General features: G+C 50.5%; 2 protein-coding genes across 2 annotated transcripts in view; one reads left to right on the top strand and one right to left on the bottom strand.

The window, feature by feature from the left end:
- Positions 1–20,121, bottom strand: part of LOC148016787 (serine/threonine-protein kinase ATG1b-like) — a 118,169-nt gene that overhangs the window by 22,070 nt on the left and 75,978 nt on the right. The gene's annotated exons all lie outside the window — the stretch shown is intronic.
- LOC148016788 (uncharacterized) lies at positions 1,294–2,229 on the top strand. Its single transcript, XM_087664813.1, has one exon. The coding sequence runs from the start codon at positions 1,294–1,296 to the stop codon at positions 2,227–2,229; it is 936 nt and encodes a 311-aa protein (XP_087520939.1).

Consider the following 20,121-nt stretch of genomic DNA (forward strand, 5'->3'; position numbering starts at 1 on the left):
GATCTTCAAGCAGAGCATATTATATATGGCAGAGACACATTGGCTCCACTCATTGCTCACCTCTTCAACCGTTCATTGTCTGAGGGGTTCCCTGACTCGTGGACAGAGCACACCATTGTACCTATCCACAAGTCAGGGGATCCTATGGATCCTAACACATATAGGACCATCATGATTGGGCCAGTTTTGTCCAAACTTTATGGCACGGTGATGGAGGAGGAGCTCAGCACGCTGGCAGAGAGAGAGTGCATGCGCACACCCGGACAGGCAGGGTTCAGACGGGCATTTTCTACCATAGACCACATCTTCACTCTCCGTTGTCTGATCGACCAAACACGAGTGAAGAAACAGAGATTGTACCGTTGCTTTGTGGATTTCCGCAAAGCCTTTGACACGGTTCCGAGAGAGAGGCTTTTCAGACGTCTACTTGATCTGGGGGTGGATGATGACATGATGTGGGGTATTTATGCACTATATGAGCGGGTTACTGGCAGAGTTAGATGTCCGGGAGGTATATCAGATCCCCTTGTGAGCACCATTGGTGTGAAGCAAGGATGCCCACTCTCACCGACTCTATTTGGGCTATACATTGATGAGATAGCAGAGTTTATTCAACAGCGAGCCGGTGGAGGTATAGATCTCAGTGGAGCCACAGTTCATATCTTACTATATGCAGATGACATTGTGTTGGTCTCAGACTCAGCTCAGGGATTATAGCAGCATTTATTAGCATTGGATAATTTTTGCATACAGAGAGGCATGACAGTGAACCTTGGTAAAACCAAGGTTCTGATATTCCATACATCAACTCAAATACGCAGACAGAGTATTTTCATGGCAGCAGGAGGGAGTATTGAGGTCACTGGATCATATGTATATTTGGGAGTCACCTTTACAGCAGCTTCAGGGACTTTCTCGATAACACAGGCAGCTCGTGACCGCCTCACTAGAGGATACTCAGCATTGGCTCTTATGGAGCGACAGTGTCATCAGGCACATTTCCAGGAGCCCCGTACCAAGGGGTGGCTCTTTGATACTCTACTCACTCCAGCACTGATGTATGGAGCAACTATATGGGGGCCGGGCCTTGCCGATTATGTATGGACATTGATGGAGAGACCTCAGGTAATCATGATATCTAGATTGATTCACAGCAAGGCCTCAGTCCCACATGACATTGTGCGAGCAGAGCTTGCCATACCGCCCATACTAGCCGAGGCATTATTTCAGATAGTCTGCTTCCTACACAGATTTCACGATATGGACAGAGATCGCATCACATATAGAGCATATATGGCATCTCAGGAGATGGCTCGAGCGGGGGATACCACATCATGGTATGCACAGACTAGAGCTTGGTTTGACAGACATGGGCTGGACATTGATAGACTCCCACCTCTTCTATATGATACTCAGGCTCCCACTTACACCCTCTCTCTCTCTGAGAGGAACAAAGTCATCAGACAGGAGATATGGCATATTTATATACAGAGGACATGGGTCAGCCCTGCACAGCCACTGCCATCGAAGATGGCACATTATTATACACAGTTCTTGAGGATATCAGAGCAGGGATTCATAGAGATTCCGAGATATATGCAGATCTATATGCCACATCGATTGAGAGTTCTTATTGGACAGCTCAGGGTATCATCACATCAGCTTATGATTGAGAGTGGCAGAGCCAGTGGCATCCCGCGGGAGGAGAGGATATGCCCCCTTTGCAAATCAGAGGTGGAGAGTGAGGAGCATTTTGTTCTCAGATGCCCGGCATACTCAGAGTTGAGATCTAGATACACATTGAGCAGCTCACTTCAGGGATGTATGACCGATATGGATCAGAGATCATTTGGCCGTTTTCTGGGAGAGGCATGGCACATCAGAGAGCAGAGCACACAGTGGGTCCCAGTCAGAGAGGGGCCCACCCAGACGACTATTACACAGTTCTTTCAGACAGACAGAGTGAGAGCTACTGTACCAGCCTCCAGCCAGACCTCCGGGCTCACACTACAGCAGGCTGAGGACCAGCGTACCCGACGCCGCACGAGGATCCGTGGGTTTCGGACCCCACGGCCACACCGACAGGAGATCCAGAGGATTCTTGATCTACATCGACAGCAGACTGAGATCCGACGACACTCAACACATTGGATCTCAAATCTCCAGTTTGCTCTTTCTCCACCGCCGATGTACCACATCCTGCATCCAGGAGGGATCACCTGCTATTAGCGACTTCGACGACTGCTACTACATCCCAGGATAGTATATCTCCCTACATCTGTTACATATACACATCGCACCACTTTATCACAGCCGACAGTTGTTCCCCTATCACAGCCGACATTTGTTCCCCTTTTGTAGCCATTATCTAGAGTACCAGAGCTACATACACACATACACATACACGACACTTATCACACTCACAGCACCGTATTTTCAGTTTCCAGTTTTTAGCTTTTCATTCAGCACTTTTATTTTGGATAGCTGGACCTCATCAGTTGTATCACAGTTTGTCTCATAGGCCAGTTTTGGTCTTTAGAAGACGTTAATATAACTTTCTTTCTTTCTTTCTCTCTCTCTTTCTGGGAGAGGCATGGCACATCAGAGAGCAGAGCACACAGCGGGTCCCAGTCAGAGAGGGGCCCACCCAGACGACTATTACACAGTTCTTTCAGACAGACAGAGTGAGAGCTACTGTACCAGCCTCCAACCAGACCTCCGGGCTCACACTACAGCAGGCTGAGGACCAGCGTACCCGACGCCGCACAAGGATCCGTGGGTTTCAGACCCCACAGCCACACCGACAGGAGATCCGGAGGATTCTTGATCTACATCGACAGTAGACTGAGATCCGACGACACTCGACACATTGGATCTCAGATCTCCAGTTTGCTCTTTCTCCACCGCCGATGTACCACATCCTGCATCCAGGAGGGATCACCTGCTATTAGCGACTTCGACGACTGCTACTACATCCCAGGATAGTATATCTCCCTGCATCTGTTACATATACACATCGCACCACTTTATCACAGCCGACAGTTGTTCCCCTATCACAGCCGACATTTGTTTCCCTTTTGTAGCCATTATCTGGAGTACCAGAGCTACATACGCACATACACATACACGACACTTATCACACTCAGCACCGTATTTTCAGTTTCCAGTTTTTAGCTTTTCATTCAGCACTTTTATTTTGGATAGCTGAACCTCATCAGTTGTATCACAGTTTGTCTCATAGGCCAGTTTTGGTCTTTAGAAGACGTTAATATAACTTTCTTTCTTTCTTTCTTTCTCTCTCTCTCTCCGCCACATTTTAATGGGAGTCACCGTCCCCTAGCCCACATGGTAAGAAACCTGCCCACAACCCCCGTCCCTTCACGCCAAGTGCCGTAAGGCCTTAGTGCCATCTGTAGAAGACGTCCCGTCTGTCGGGCAGATGTTACACCACGAGTCCATATTGGACTTCACGTAATTGTGAACTCGCTTCTCCCTCTCTCTCTCTCTCGGGTCACTAGCGATTGCTGAAAGCATTTATGATTTTGAGCAGACATGCATCTCTCCCACCACCGCCCATCACGCATCCGCAACCACAATGAGGCCGGATGCCCATATCCCCTGAGCAAGCCCCGGAACCGTGAGGAAGGGTTGGGCTCGAACAAGACATCCCCGTCACCAAGCAGCCGCACAAGGGGGGAGAAGAATGAGAAATACTCAGCGATTTGGAGCAGCATTGACAAGGTGACAGACTACCACACAAGGAAAGGCATGGAGGCCCTCCGAGATGTATGCAAGGCGCATGACCAAGACATCAGCAACATCAAGGAAATCATAGCAGCAATGTGCGCTTGCGCGGAAACTGCACACCAAATCAAGGAGGAAATAAGCACGAAAGTGCAAGAATGGAAGAACGAAATCTACGCCGAGATCACATCACACTTCACCTCTTGGAAGGTGGACATTGAAACGTCCCTCCAAGAGAGAAACAGGGTGATCGAAGAACTGAGGCACGAGCTCGATGAATATAGAAACCAGCTGGACCTACTCAAGAAGGAGGAAGGAGAAATCACCGAAACAACGCCCACCAAGGTGCAATCCGAGATCAACGAGCTGAAGACACAAGTAACAAAGGAGCTCAACACGTGGGCGAATATAGTGAAACAAGCACAAGCCGAAGTGGCCGAGAACTCCAAATGGATTGAGGTAGCCAAGAAGTCGCCAACAAAGGAGGAGGAGTTTGTGAATGCAGCACTGGAGGAGGAGAAAAGGAGAAAGCTTAGAGCGCTCCACATCCAGGTGGTCGGATGGAAGGAAGGGGATAGCCCCCTGGCAGATGCCAAGCAGATATGTGAAAAGCTGGGAGTAGAGGACCCTCAAATAGTGGAGAATGCATGGCGTGTAGGGAAAGACCTCACCAAGGGAAGGCCTCTTATCCTCAAATTTGCCAACTTAGAATCCAGACGAGCCTTCCTCTCTAAAAGGACAGCTCTAAAAGGGGAAAAAGTCTACCTGGAGGATGACCTTCACCAGCAAGGACATCGTCCTCTACACAGAAACCCACCAAAGCCCAAGCACCTACTTACCAGAAGTGAGGGGATATAGATGGGAGACGGCATGCCGCCCTAGAGCCCGAACAAAAGGAGGGACCCGAGGGTCCGGAGGGGTGGCTGTGTTGTACAGGGAGGAGCTACAGCCCATGGTGCAAGTCATGCGGAAAGATGAGGAAGCCCGGTTCATGTGGATCCGGATACACACAGATCGCCCCCGAGACATATACATGGCGGTGTGCTATTTCTCACCAGCACACTCCCCATACGCACCACCGAAGGGCGAGTCACCATACCTACCACTGTACGAAGATATCATGCACTACTCCAGCTTGGGGGATGTCATATTGGCTGGAGACTTCAACACACGCACAACACAAAGGCAGACCCCCTTCTTCGAGAGCGAAGACCACATGTACAAAGAGATCGCACCGGAGGAGATAGGACTCAACCGGGCATCACAGGACACAGCTGAATGCACCGAATATGGCGAACACCTAATGGCGTTAGGGGGGGCATGCAGACTGGCCATCCTCAACGGTCTCGACAGATGGCTCGGGTCGGATGCCCTCACATGCTTCCCACACAAGCACGCGGCCAATTGCATCGGACGGGGGGCACATGGAGCACCCACACAGAAACTGGGAGCAAGCACAGTGGACTATATCCTCGGCCCTCTATCACTTATCCCCGACGTCCAGTCCTTTAAAATATCACCTCGCCCACTCGCAGTGGCTGCCGACCATGCATACCTGCTTAAAATATCACCTCGCCCACTCGCAATGGCTGCTGACCATGCATACCTGCAATTTGACATAACCTGCAGGTATGACCTAACCCCCCCAACAAGCAACCCCCCAAGATTCCCCAGGTACCACTTTACCAGGCTAACTGCGAGCGCATATTCCGACCATCTCTATTGGAGCCTGCAAGAAATGAACCCCCATGCACCCTTGGAGGAGGTCATAGCACAATTGGCGGGCACACTACACACCTCGGCTGCCGAATACTTCCCCCACACATCCCCCTCCCCCCACCCCACCCCTCCAAACAAGAATGTCCCACAAAATAGCTGGTACGACGCAGAATGCAGGGAAACCCGGTTCCGTCTTCAACAGGACGAAGCACCGGGAATACACACGCATAAACAGGCACGCTTGATCTTCCGTCGCCTAGTGCGACGGAAGAAACGAGCCTACCTCTCCAAAGTGGAACACGAATTCTACCAGCTATTCTTAGGACAGGATAACAAAGAGGCATGGAAGGCGTTTCAGGAACCCCGAGCCCAGACGCCCATCACCTCCCTGGACACTTGGCATGCATATGCAACCTCACTATACCAAGTACCCAAGCAGCCCCAGCTACCCCGGCCCCCAGGGAGCAGACCCGGATCATCCATATTCTTCAGCACGGGGCGGGTTCGGGACACCATTCATAGACTCCAAAATGGCCGTGCCCAAGACCACGAAGGCTTGGTAGCAGAGCATTTGACCCATGCTAGAGACATACTGGCACCTCTCCTAGCATACATGTTCAACAGAGCCCTATGCGAAGGCTTCCCAGCCAGTTGGTCAGCCAACACCATAATACCTATCTTGAAGGCCGGAGACCCTATGGTTCCCACGAACTACCGAACAGTCATGGTTGGCCATGTACTAGCCAAGCTCTATGGATCCATACTGGACCACGAGCTGAGCAAGTGGGCAGAGCAACACCAACACCGAGCAGCAGGACAAGCAGGGTTTAGGAGGGGGTTCTGCACCCTTGACCATATCCTCACACTGAGAGCCATCATAGAGGAGGGCAGAGCACATGGAAGACGGGTGTACTGCTGCTTCGTGGACTTCCGCAAGGCCTTTGACACAGTCCCACGAGCCAGGCTCACGCAGAGACTACAGGAACTGGAGGTACCAACCGAAATACGATAGGGGATACTGGCACTATACGAATCGGTAACGGGCCGAGTTCGGGCACCGGGAGGGCTGTCAAAGGAGATCACCAGCACCATCGGAGTCAAGCAGGGATGCCCACTCTCGCCCACCCTATTTGGCCTCTACATTGATGAGATCTCAGAGTACATAGATAGATTGGGCGAGGAGGGATCGAGCCTGGGAGGGACACTGATACCTATCTTACTATATGCGGACGACATAGTCCTCATCTCCAGCACACCCGAAGGGCTACAGCGCCAACTGGACGCACTACAGGCCTTCTGCCAAGACAAAGACCTAACTGTGAACCTGGGGAAAACCAAGGTCATGGTGTTCAACACGTCAACCCAATGGCTCCGACGAACGGTACCCCCCTTCACATACGGCGGAGAAACCGTGGACGTGGTCCAAAGATACATCTATCTGGGGATTACATTCTCTGGACCGAGATTTACCCTGAGAAAAGCCGCGGAAGATAGACTAACCCAAGGCTATGCAGCCCTCGGGTCAATGGAGAACCAATGTGCCCGCATACAATTCCACGAACCCCGGACAAAGCTCTGGCTTTCTGACACCTTGGTCACACCAGCCCTCCTGTACGGGGCTCCCATATGGGGGTCCAATCTCTACCACACACGGAGGGCCCCACAGGATCAGCCACTGCCTAAGGAGGAGGCCACCTATGAGGGATGGGAGCAGATGGAGAGACCCTTAATACTTATGATCTCACGGATGATCCGAAGCAAGCCCTTCGTACCACACGAGATCATCCGCGCAGAGCTGGGGGCACCGCCCCTCGTGGCCGAGGCTCTCTTCCGGACCATGACCTTCTTGCGCCGAATATGGGACCTGCCCCGGCACCGGTACCCCAGACTCGCCCTGAAGTCATCCAAACAGCTAGCAACACAAGGGGACACTGAGTGCTGGTATGCCCGAACAGAGACCTGGCTACGGCTCCATGGCCTGCACATGGACCACCTCCCCCCACTACAATACAGCCTAGACTGCCCACACATGGAGCTCAGCCGAGAGGAGGTAAATTGCATCACCAGAATGGATATCATCCAGACAGACACCGCCAGGACATGGGTGACCCCCACGTCGGAACTAGGAACCAAGAAGGCTTTCTACCGAGAACACTTCCTGCATATCTCCCCGGACGGCTTCATCACCCGCCCAAGCTACATGGACACACACCTGTCTCACGGGGTTAGAAGTGCCATCGGACAGATCCGCACGTCCTCACACCAACTACGGGTCGAAACGGGCAGATACGGGGCCAACCCCCTCCCCCCAGAAGACCGAATCTGTCAGCTCTGCCATCTCGAGCCAAAGACAGAGGAACACTATATCTGTAGATGCCCAGTGTACTACGAAATCTGGGGATGCTTCCACCAACCACGGAGTAGGAGCCAAAGCTAAAGCCAAAGGAACTAGTAAACGTTGAGTCCAGATATCATTTTGTACCTACTCAATTTAGTTCAACATAGCATAAATGTTAGCTTCACTGGGACTTTTGAAATCTCCCTGACATTTGTATGCAACATTTTGGTCTCATAGGCCAACTTGGCCTGTTGTAGACCTCTCTCTCTCTCTCCCTCCCTCCCTCCCTCCCTCCCTCCCTCCCTCCCTCCCTCTCTCTCTCTCTCTCTCTCTCTCTCTCTCTCTCTCTCTCTCTCTCTCTCTCTCTCTCTCTCTCTCTCTCTCTCTCTCTCTCTCTCGCATTGCATGTGTCCTCTTCGAGCTTCCTTGTCGCCATCCTCGTCTCACACAGTCATTGTTTGGTTTCTTGTTGCCTATTCTAGCCAGGCTTGATCGCCGATCGTCCATCATAGATTCCGATGATTAGAGTCTCTGGCTCTCCGTGAATTCATCTGGTCAGAGCTTCGCTTCTGCTGGCTAGTCGCCAGCAAACATCCCGTCATCATGGCAGTTTGAAGCTCACAATCACTCACAACAACCTCGTTGGTCTTCGCAACTGGTAAGTCTCCCATCGCGTCCACCGCCGTCCGACTCCCATCGCATCCGACTCCCATCGCGTCCGACTCCCATCCACCATCCAACTGCCCACGTCCGACTCCCATCCGCCCACATCCGACTCCCATCGCATCCAAGTCATCCCCCCCTTGGTCCAAGTCAACCCCAACTGGTCCAAGTCACCCGCCTTGGACTGAGCCACCCATCACCCCCCCCCCCTTGTCCGAGTCCCCTACAGGGTCCAAGTCACCTGCCTTGGTCCGAGGCCCCCCTGGTCCGCATCACCAAAACACACCCCCCCCCAAACATGGGCCCCACAAACTACACCTAAGGCGTAGAACAACTTGCCCACAGAGACCTACCCGTTGAGGTGTAGAACTTACCCGCAGAGATGTCAGCGTCCGCCAAGAAAGATCGAAGAGCGTCCCCACATACGCGAGGGGAAAAGTGTGAAAAATACTCAGCCCTTTGGAATAGCGCCGACAAGGTGAAAGACACCCATGTAGAAAAGAGCATCGAGGTGCTCCACGACATCTGTAAGATCCAAGACCAAGACATGGACAACATCAAGGAAATGATGAGGGTCATGTGTGACGAAGCCATCGAGCAGGTAAAGAAGGAGATAATTTGCAAGATGCAGGAATGGAAGAATGAAAAATATGAAGAGGTCAGAGCTCACTTCACATCCTGGCAAGTGGATATCGAATCCTCTCTTGGAGAGAGGAACCGAGTCATTACAAAACTCCAACAGGAAATTACCAGCTGCAGGAGCCAGCTCAACCTCATTAGGAAGGAAGGGGAGATCACAGAACCAATGCCAGAGAGGGTCAAGTCAGAAATCAATGAGATGAAGACCCAAATGACGAAGGAGATCAACACATGGGCAACGGTCGTGAAACAGGCACAAGCGGACATAGCGGAACACTCCAAATGGATCGAAGTAGCAAAAAAGACCCCCACGAAGGAGTTCATCAACGTAGCCATCGAGGAAGAGAAGAGGAGGAAAATCAGAGCCCTCCATGTCAAGGTGGTCGGGTGGAAAGAGGGAAACAGTCCTATGGAGGATGCCAAAGGCATTTGTGAGAAAATGGGGGAGGACCCCTCTCTCGTGGAAAAGGCGTGAAGGGTAGGCAAGGAGTCAGCGGCCCCTCATCCTGAAATTTAATGACTTAAGAGTTCACGACGCGCCTTCCTCTCCAAAAGAACCCTCAAAGGACAAAAAATATATCTAGAAGACGACCTCACCCCAGCCCAAGTGGCCCACAAACAAAAATGTATGCCACAAATCATGGAGACACGCAAGGCAGGCAAATGGGCAGTCTATAGGGACGGGTGCATCATCATCATGGAGAAGCGCCAATGACGGGGTGCGGCCTCTGAGACACAATTGAGATTTGCAGTGTGGAACTATAATGGAGCCATGAGAACAGATGTTGGGCTCTTCCAGAAAACCTTCAATGGGCAGGGACATAGTCATGTATACAGAGAGACACCAGAGCCCAAGCATGCACCTACCAACAGTGAAAGGCTACAAATGGGAGTCAACATGCTGCCCCTGGGCTAGATCCCGAGGGGGAACCAAAGGGTCAGGGGAAGTGACAGTACTCTATAGGGAGGAGCTATAGCACATCGTACAAGTCATGAAGAGGGAAGATGAAGCCTGTTTCATGTGGATCAGGATACAAACAAACCGCCCACGGGATATATATGTCACAGTATGCTACTTTGCCCCGGAAAATTCCCCGTATGCGACACCCGGAGGGCTGTCCCCGTACCTACCCCTATATGAGGATATCATGCACTATTCCAGCATAGAAGACATCCTGCTAATAGGGGACTTCAACGCCGGCACAGCGCAGAGCAAGTCCCCTCCTTTGAGAGCAAAGACCACATGTACCGAGAGTTGGCACCAGAGGAGTTGGGGATCAACCGGCGGACATCATAGGACACAGCTGAGTGCACAGAGTATGGAGACTATTTAGTAGCACTAGGAGGGGCACACGGACTAGCCATCCTTAATGGCCTGCTAGCCGAATGGCCTGGGTCTGATGCACTCACATGCTTTCCACATAAGCATGCATCCAGAGGCTCAGGAGGAGGCAGCACACTAGACTACTTGTTAGGGCCGCCTGCCCTGATCCCAAACATACATGCCTTCAACATCTCACCACGCCCACTGGCGGTAGCCGCAGACCACGCATACCTCCAATTTAGCATCACATGCAATTACGAGGGGACCCCCCTAGTGAGCAGCCCTCAAAGATTCCCCAGATACCACTTCACCAAGACAACGGCGAGTGCCTACTCAAATCATTTGTACTCTGGAGCCTACAGGAGATGAACCCACACACACCCTTGGAAGAGTCCACGACACAATTGGCCAGGACCCTTCACACATCAGCCGCCGCATACTTCCCTCACACATGCCCCCACTCCACGTCTCCTAGCAAGAATGCCCCATGGAATAGCTAGTACGACAAGGAATGCAAGGAAACCCGCCTTTACCTCCAACAAGGGAAGCCAAAGGGAAATACACACACCGCCAAGCTCGCATGATCTTCCGTTGCCTAGTGCGAAGGAAGAAGTGGGCATACCTATCCAGGTTAGAGCACGAGTTTTATTAGCTATTTCTAGGGCAAGACACCAAGGAGGCATGGAAGGCATTCCAAGCACCCCGAGTACAGACACCCATTACCTCCCAACAGACATGGCATAGCTACGCCCCTCACTGTACCACGTGCCAAGACAACCCCCCCTACCTTGGCCACCAGAGGACATGCCTGTTAGAGTTCATAGCCTGTTTTTAGGCAGCAGCACAGCTGGTCCAGCAGTCGGACCAGCTGCACAGTCGGACTGTGCAGTCGGACTGCCACGTGGCAGTCCGACTGCCTGCAGCCACTTTTATCAGGCTGCGCCCCAGTTTTGAGCCCTGTTCTAGGTGATTTTTCGCCTATTTGTTGCTGACGTTTTCAGCAGTCTGGCCACTATTCTCTGTCGCAGATTACAGACCGGTGCCGTGCAGATTTCTGTCTCTGTTCACAGATTTCAGACAGCAGACAGTGCAGACTGCAGCAGACTTCGAGGTGGACAGCAGGTCGCATCGTCGAGGTGGAGACACGCAGTCCAGCGCACTGCGCCCGTGTATATCTTTGTATTCAGCATTCTTTATACAGCAGATCTTCAGTGTACACTGTCTCTTTCTCTCCCTTCTCTCTCTGCGTTCTCTCTCTCTCAGTCCTACGCTTCCGCACCGCTGCACTCTGACATGGTATCAGAGCAGTGTTTGAGGGCTGACTGAGCGCAGAATCAACCTGAAGAGGAGTTTCCATCGCGACACAAATTTGCGTTTTTTGCGTTTAAGGGCAGACAGGAGGGCTGCGCCTTGGAACAAGGCTGAAACGAGTGTGGGCGCACAGGAAAGGAGTACAAGTGGTGGATTTGCTGCTGTTTACTGCTGTTTGACGCGGAGAAAGTTTGAGTTTTCAACCTAAAAGTGCAGGTTTTGCTTTTTCATCGCCTCCGGCGGGTGAAGAAGCTTCGGGACGCGGAAGAGCCTTAGCAGGCTGAGTTTACCCAGTCAGAGGGGGCTGCTTTTGCGTTTGAGAAGGCATTGCAGGTGAAGATGTCTACAGAGATGGACTTGGAGTTCCAGGCGATTATGGACCGGAAGGTGCCTGTCTTACCGGCTCTTCCTACAGATCAGAAGCTCGACGGCGACAACTACTGCATCTGGCGCGTTATGATGTTGGCCATTCTGGAGTCCTATGATTTGGCGGAGTTGGTACAGGAAGATATTGACCGGCCTTCGGTAAGAGATGAGTCCAAACTCTCTTCCGATGCTCGTGCGGAGTTGGCCAGGGCCCAGTCTCATTGGGACAAACTGAATGCCAGGATTCGATCCTTTCTCTTTCTATCATGCACTACAGCCGTGATCGCTCACATCGAGCACCTGACGGTGGCTCGTGAGATATGGCTGGAGCTTGATCAAATGTACAATCGGATGACCCTGATGAAGAGGGTTTCTTTGGAGGTACAGATGCGGACCTTGTCCGTCAATAAGTCTTCTTCGCTAAGGGAACACATTAACAAGCTAAGGCAGCTACAGATGCAGGTTCAGAATGCGGGGAAGCCGATCTCCTCCGAAGACATGGCGATCACACTTTTGTCCCAGTTGCCGCCACGATTCGGTACATTTTACTCTGCCCTTATTGCTTCGGGGCGAGAGTCTACTCTTCGGTGGGAAGAGTTGGTTCCTATGGTCTTGGACCAAGAGGAACAGCTAAAGGGACAGAATGCTTCCAAGACGGAGGCGTTGACAGGTCAAGCCTCTCAGAAGAAGGGGAAGGACCAAAAGAAGAAGAAGGGGGATAACAAGTCCAAGAAGGACAAGGAGAAGGACAAGGACAAACACTCCACATGCCATATTTGTGGAAAGACTGGCCATTGGAAGAAGGATTGCCCTGACAAAGACTCGAAGGACACCAAGAAGAAGGAAACCAAGGATTCTGGAGCAGTGGCTGCACCCTCATCAGCTGCATTTCTACATTTAGTTGTCATTGAGGACGCTTCACCGAATGCTTCTGATGCTGCGATGGCGGCTTCCCAATCTCGAGAGTGGATTATTGATAGTGGTGCCTCACGGCACATGACTCCTTCATCAGATGGTGTTGCCCAGCTGCGACCATCGCGTGGGCAGGTTCTCATTGGAGACAGCTCTTCCGTTTCTATTGCAGGTCGGGGTAAGATGCAGCTTATTCCGGATGGACGAGGTGGCACCCATACCTCAGAGGTTTTGCATGTACCAGGATTGGGGTACCATCTCCTTTCAGTCCATAAGATTTGCTCCCTTGGTCTTCTGGTGGAGTTTGACAGTTCTACAGTGCGAGTCCTTGATCGTGAATCGAGGAAGGTTCTATCATCTGGATATGAGGAGAACAGCATTTACAAACTGAAGTCTTCCACTGCCCTCTCCACTCTTCTTCTTACCTCACAGTCACAGTCTGAATTATGGCATGCTAGGTTTGGTCACCTGAACTATGACTATCTTCGGAAGGCGTCACGGGGACAGCTTGTTCGAGGGTTGCCAGATATAGTGGTGAGCCAGCAGCCATGTGTCTCCTGCATACGGGGGAAGCAGCATCGGGATGCCATCCCCCACACAGCTTCGCGGCGGTCTACTTCACCGATGGAGTTAGTATCTACAGATCTATGTGGCCCTATGAGGAATGAGTCCCTGCGTGGGAGCTCGTACTTCATGCTGATCGTGGATGACTATAGCAGGATGACATGGGCCTATTTTTTGGCACTAAAGTCAGAAGCTTTCTCGCACTTCAAGGATTGGCTTCTCTTTGAGGAGAACCGATCAGGCCGGAAGTTGAAGACCTTGCGATCCGACAAGGGAGGTGAATTTGTGTCTAATGAATTTGCTCGGTTTTGTGCAGATAGAGGAATTCACCAGGAGTTTGCCAATACTAATACTCCTCAAGAAAATGGTATTCTAGAACGGAAGAACCGCAGTGTGATCGAGATGGCGCGCACCATGATGGAGCACCGACAGACCCCCCAGGTTCTGTGGGCCGAGGCTGTGGCTACTGCAGTCCACATCCTTAACCGATCTCCTACTTCGGCCGTGGAAGGGATGACTCCATTTGAGGCGTATTTTGGGTCGAAGCCAGATGTTTCTTACTTTCGGGTCTTTGGATGTGATGCCTATGTTCACATTCCCAAAGCTCACCGTGACAAATTTGAAGCGGCTTCCCGAAAACAGGTATTTGTTGGCTACAGCTCCCAGTCCCAAGGCTACCGACTGTATGATCCCGTCAAGCGGGATGTATATACTAGCCGTGATGTGCGGTTTGTGGAGGTTCCGGCTTCTTCAACGGGTGAGGAGCATCCCGTTCTTGGAGATCCAAGGGAGAGTTTGGCTCCTTCTACAGTTCCACTGGAGCCTGTGCCGTTTGATTATGATTCTGTTTCTGACACAGAGTCTACTGTTCCACCGGATCCTTCTGAGGAGTTACCACCGGTGGACATTCCAGAGTCTTCTACTGATGGAGAACGACGAGGGGAGGTTCGGCCTCCTCCTCGCTGGGCCCGTGACACACTCCGTGATGGTCCAGCAGTTGGACCAGCTGCACAGTCGGACTGTGCAGTCGGACTGCCACGTGGCAGTCCAACTGCCTGCAGCCACTTTTATCAGGCTGCGCCCCAGTTTTGAGCCCTGTTCTAGGTGATTTTTCGCCTATTTATTGCTGACGTTTTCAGCAGTCTGGCCACTATTCTCTGTCGCAGATTACAGACCGGTGCCGTGCAGATTTCTGTCTCTGTTAACAGATTTCAGACAGCAGACAGTGCAGACTGCAGCAGACTTCGAGGTGGACAGCAGGTCGCATCGTCGAGGTGGAGACACGCAGTCCAGCGCACTGCGCCCGTGTATATCTTTGTATTCAGCATTCTTTATACAGCAGATCTTCAGTGCACACTGTCTCTTTCTCTCCCTTCTCTCTCTGCGTTCTCTCTCTCTCAGTCCTACGCTTCCGCACCGCTGCACTCTGACAATGCCAACTGCCTTCACCTTCTTCAGGACTGAAACGGTCCGTGATGCCATTCACAGACTCCAAAATGGTCGGGCCCAGGACCACGCGGGACTAGTACAAAACACCTCTCATTCGCTAGAGAGACCATCGCCCCCCTCTTAGCCCACCTATTCAACAAGGCACTACGTGAAGGCTTCCCAACCAGTTGGTCAACTAATACAATAGTACCAATCCTAAAGGCCGGAGACCCCATGGTCCCCACAAACTACCGGACAATCAAGGTTGGCCATGTGCTGGCTAAGCTCTACGGATTCATCCTGGAGCATGAGCTAAGCAAATGGCTGGAGATACACCAACACCAAGCACGAGAGCAAGCCAGCTTTAGGAGAGGCTACTCTACACTTGACCACATCCTCACACTCCGAGCCATCATTGAAGAAAACAAGGCACAGAGAAAGCGGATGTAATGTTGCTTTGTGGACTTCCACAAGGCCTTTGATACAGTTCCCCGAGCCAGACTCATGCAGAGACTATAGGTGCTCAATGTCCCGACTGAGATGAGATGGGGAATCCTGACTCTATACGAGACAGGTCTAAGCACCAGGAGGGCTATCAAAGGAGATTATTAGCATTGTTAGGGTAAAGCATGGATGCCCCCTCTCCCCCACCCTATTCAGGACCTACATGGACAAGATATCAAATTATGTGGACAGACTTGGAGGGGAGGGATCCTGCTTGGGGGGAACACTGATACCCATGTTACTATATTCAGATGATATAGTTCTCCTCTCTAGCACACAGGAGGGACTGCAACAACACCTAAACGCATTACGGACCTTTTGCCAGGACAGGGACCTCAGTGAACCTAGGGAACACCAAAATCATGGTATTCAACACATCCACCCAATGGATCCGCCGGTCAATGCCCCAATTCAAATACGGAGAGGATATAGTCGAGGTGGTCCAAAAATATGTTTACCTAGGGATCACATCCTCAACGCCGAGATTCACCCTGAGGAAGGCTGCAATGGACAGACTGACATGCGGCTACGCTGCCTTGGAATCTATGGAAAGCCAACGTGCACATCTACGATTTCAGGAACCTGGGATGAAGCTATGGCTCTTTGATACCTTGGTCACACCACCAATTCTGTATGGGGTCCCGATATGGGGGTCTAGCCTCTACCATACACGGCAAACCACACAAGATCAGCCATTGCCCGAAGGGGAGGAGAGATACGAAGGATGGGAGTGGATGGAATGCCCCCTAGTGATGATGATCTCCCGGCTGATCAGGAGTAAACCATCAATACCACATGAGATTGTGAGGGCAGAATTGGGAGCACCACCTATAGTGGCAGAGACCCTATCCCAGACGGTGACCTTCCTGCACAGGCTTTGGAGCATACCGCGACACAGATACTCCTACCTCGCACTAGAATCATCCAAACAACTCACATCGCAAGGGGACACCGAATGTTGGTACGCCCGTACTCAGACCTGGCTGCAACTACATGGGCTACACATGGACCACCTCCCGCCCCTACAATATAGTCTGGACAGCCCCCACCTGAAGAATAGCCGGGAGGAGCTGAACCGCGTCATCAGGGCGGATATTATTCAACTACACAGTCAGGACATGGGTGTTACTAGCCGAGGATCTGGGGAAGAATATGTCCTTCTACCGAGAGCACCTCCTACGCCTCACACCTGATGGCTTCATTATACACCCGAGATACATGGCTATACACTTGTCCCACAGGGTTCGAAGTGCCATCGGGAAACTCCGCACGTCATCACACCAGCTACAGATCGAGAGAGGTAGATACAAAGTGGACTCTCTCCCCCTAGAGGACAGGATCTGCCAACCCTGCCAGCTAGAGCCAGAGACAGAAGAACATTATACATATGTAGATGCCCAGTGTACTACGAGATCAGAGGCCGCTTCCACTGTCTCTTCAAGAAGGGATTCAAACCACTCTCCCAAACACTAGACTTTCCTGACCAGAAATGCCTCACACTCTTCCTCTTAGAGCTACGCCAACATAGGGACCACCTTCTATGGGTTCGGGACCAAACGGTCGAGAACACACAGCAACGCATCCTCCAAGAAATCTATAGACCCTTGGCCACCCCCTCTACAACGAGGACTGCAGCCAACTGACCAGTGGCCCCACCCTAAGGAATCACCTTGGATAGAGCTACAGAGAGAGGCAGAGCTCACCACCCACACCCAGCAGGCCCATGTCCCCCGCAGGAGACATCACCTACAGATATAGCGGATACTACAGCACCACAGGGGAGCCATATCCCGCCACTTTAACCTCTCCATGCTAGACAGGCCCATGGGGGACATCTTAAGATGACCACGCTCCATGAGCAGTTCCACACTACACTTGAAGTGCATCTAGATTGTATCGAGTCTATATACCATTTTGTACCTACTCACCTAGTTCACCATAACACCAGATAGTAGCTTTACTCGAACTTGAAAAACTTCCCAGACATTTTATATGTAACCTTTTGGTCTCATAGGCCAACTTGGCCTCTTGTAGACGTTAATATAAGTTTCTTTCTTTCTTTCTTTCTTTCTTTCTTTCTCTCTTGGAGATGGATCCCCACATACCCATTCCACCTCCCCAAGCAAGAATGTCCCACAGAATGGCCAGTATGACAAGCAGTGCAGGAAAACCCAACTTCGTCCTCCAACAAGGTGAAGCACGAGGGATTTACACACACAGATACACACACTCGATCTTTCGTCGCCTAGTGCAGTGAAAGAAGAAAGATTGTTTATCCAAATTGGAGTACAAGTTCTACCAGCTATTCTTGGGACACCACAACAAGGTGGCATGGAAGGCATTCTAGGAGCCCCAAGCCCATACACCCTTTACCTCCCCAAATATGTGGCATGCATATATTACCTCACTATATCAAGTACCCACGTAGTCCAGTGCTGCCCCGCCGACCACCAAAGGCAAGATCATGTCATCTACCTTCTTCAGCACACAGAGGGTTCACGACGCCATCAACAAACTCCAAAATGGAAGAGCTCAGCTCAAGACCATGATGGCCTCATAGCAGAGCACCTATCATATGCCAAAGATATACTCACACCCCTTCTAGCCCACCTGTTTAACAAGGCCCTATGTGAAGGCTTCCCTACAATTGATCAATTAATACTATAGTACCAATCCTCAAAGCTGAAAATCCCACATGTAACGAAGGAGATTAATACATGGGTGACCATAGTAAAACAAGCACAAGCAGAAGTGGCTAAAACTCCAAATGGATCGAAGTGGAAAAGAAGACGCCAACAAAGAAGGAAGGGCTAAGAAAGAGAGAGACAGCCCTCCAGAAGATGCCAAGAGAATATGCAAAAAAATGGGAGTGGAGGACCCCTCCATTGTGGAAAAAGCATGGTGCGTAGAGAAGGATCTAGAAAAGGGTCGGCCCCTTATCATCAAATTTACTGATTTTGAGTCACAACGAGCCTTCCTCTCCAAAAGGAAGGCTCTCAAAGGAGAAAAAATATAACTTGAGGATGATCACACCCACCCAGGTAGCCCACCACAGAGAGTGCATGCCGCAAATTATGGAGGCCCACCAAGCGGGCAAATGAGCAAACTGCACTATACAGAGAAGCGTGCATCGTTATCACAGATAGGCACCAATGATGGGGCATGGCCTATGAGACACACTTAAAGTTCGCAAAGTGAAACTGTAATGGAGCCATGAGGATAGAGGAAAGGCTATTCCAAGAGACCTTCACTAACAAGGACATCATCTTGTATACAGAGACACCAAAGTCCGTACATATACTTGCCAGAGGTGAGAGGCTATAGATGGGAGACAGCATGCTGCCCTAGAGCCTGATCATGAGAGGGACTAGAGAGTCTCTAGAACACAAACTATACGACACAAGACTAGCACACAATAAGCTCAAGCAATAATACAAATAAAAAAGAAGATTGTGAATGTTGTAAGGAGCAGAATCTGTCCAACACACTCTCTCTCATAGGAGGGGGCTCAAGGAAGCTCTTAAACTTCCAACCATACAGCTTGCAGCTATGTTGGCCTAGCTTTTGACCTCAATGACTAGCACCCATACCACCAGGCCACCCCATTTTTGTTTGGTTTTTCCCCCCTTTTTTTAAGGGGGGTTCCTTTTTTTTGTTTTGTCCTGACAACATGTACATATGTTGTGGTACTTTCATATTAGTATTTTATCATGTTGTAGACTGAGTTCTTTCGTGTAGAAGAAGAAGAAAGAAGATTTCAGCCCTATCTCTCTGTGTGCTCAAGTCTCCATTGATTTTGTGTGTGTGTGCTCTTGGTCTCTTCACCTCTCTCCCCTCTTGTCTGTTTTTAGGGGGGAAGAGAGATGAGCCATGGAGGGAATTGTTTTTTTGAGATTTGAAGTAATGGAATTGCAAATGTAAGGCATAGAGATCAGTTTGCATGAAAAGAAGCCTTAGGACAATGTAGAAAGTTTTTGTCAAATTCATTGATCTCTAAGTTGTTTCAAGGACATACCATGTCCCTTTGATGATCTTGGAGGCTACTAAATCCAATGCATACAAGATTGATAGTGCTCAATGAACATTCTATATACTTGTTTGTTTGTTATTACATGGAACTTGGATAATAGACCCATTGTGACAAGATTAATTTTTAATTATATGTTCCTTGAAGAAACATAAGGTTTCTTATTTTTTCTAATATTATTTTGGGAGATATCTAGATTCTATAATTGTATGTGGCCTCAAACAGTGTCAGTGGAGAAGTGGATTAGCCACAGGACTCGCAGTTTTTATGTTTACTCCTCACGCCATCCTACACATCAGTTGCAACTCATCATGATATTGCATGCTCACAACACCTCTCCCATCAATATGCAATGCAACTTGCATGCTCGATGGAATATCTTGACCAAGGCATCTCACAATCTCACCACTAACTTGCTTGTGATCCTTCAACATTGTGAAGTCAAAATCAGGGTAAGGATGTTATAAATAATTAGTCTTTGTGCTCCTAACCCCATTGCATAATCAAGGTTATTGCCGCATGACCTAAGTGGCACTATGACCCATATATTTAGCAATCCTTCTCCGAAAAGAAGAGGGATTA

The sequence above is a fragment of the Lygodium microphyllum genome, chromosome 23, assembly GCF_053477565.2.
Source record: "Lygodium microphyllum isolate KBCC chromosome 23, Lygodium_microphyllum_v1.1.10, whole genome shotgun sequence".
NCBI classification, from domain to species: domain Eukaryota; kingdom Viridiplantae; phylum Streptophyta; class Polypodiopsida; order Schizaeales; family Lygodiaceae; genus Lygodium; species Lygodium microphyllum.

Excerpts from the sequence above, each read along its gene's own strand:
- LOC148016788 (XM_087664813.1), top strand. The coding sequence starts at position 1,294 with ATGGCATCTCAGGAGATGGCTCGAGCGGGGGATACCACATCATGGTAT.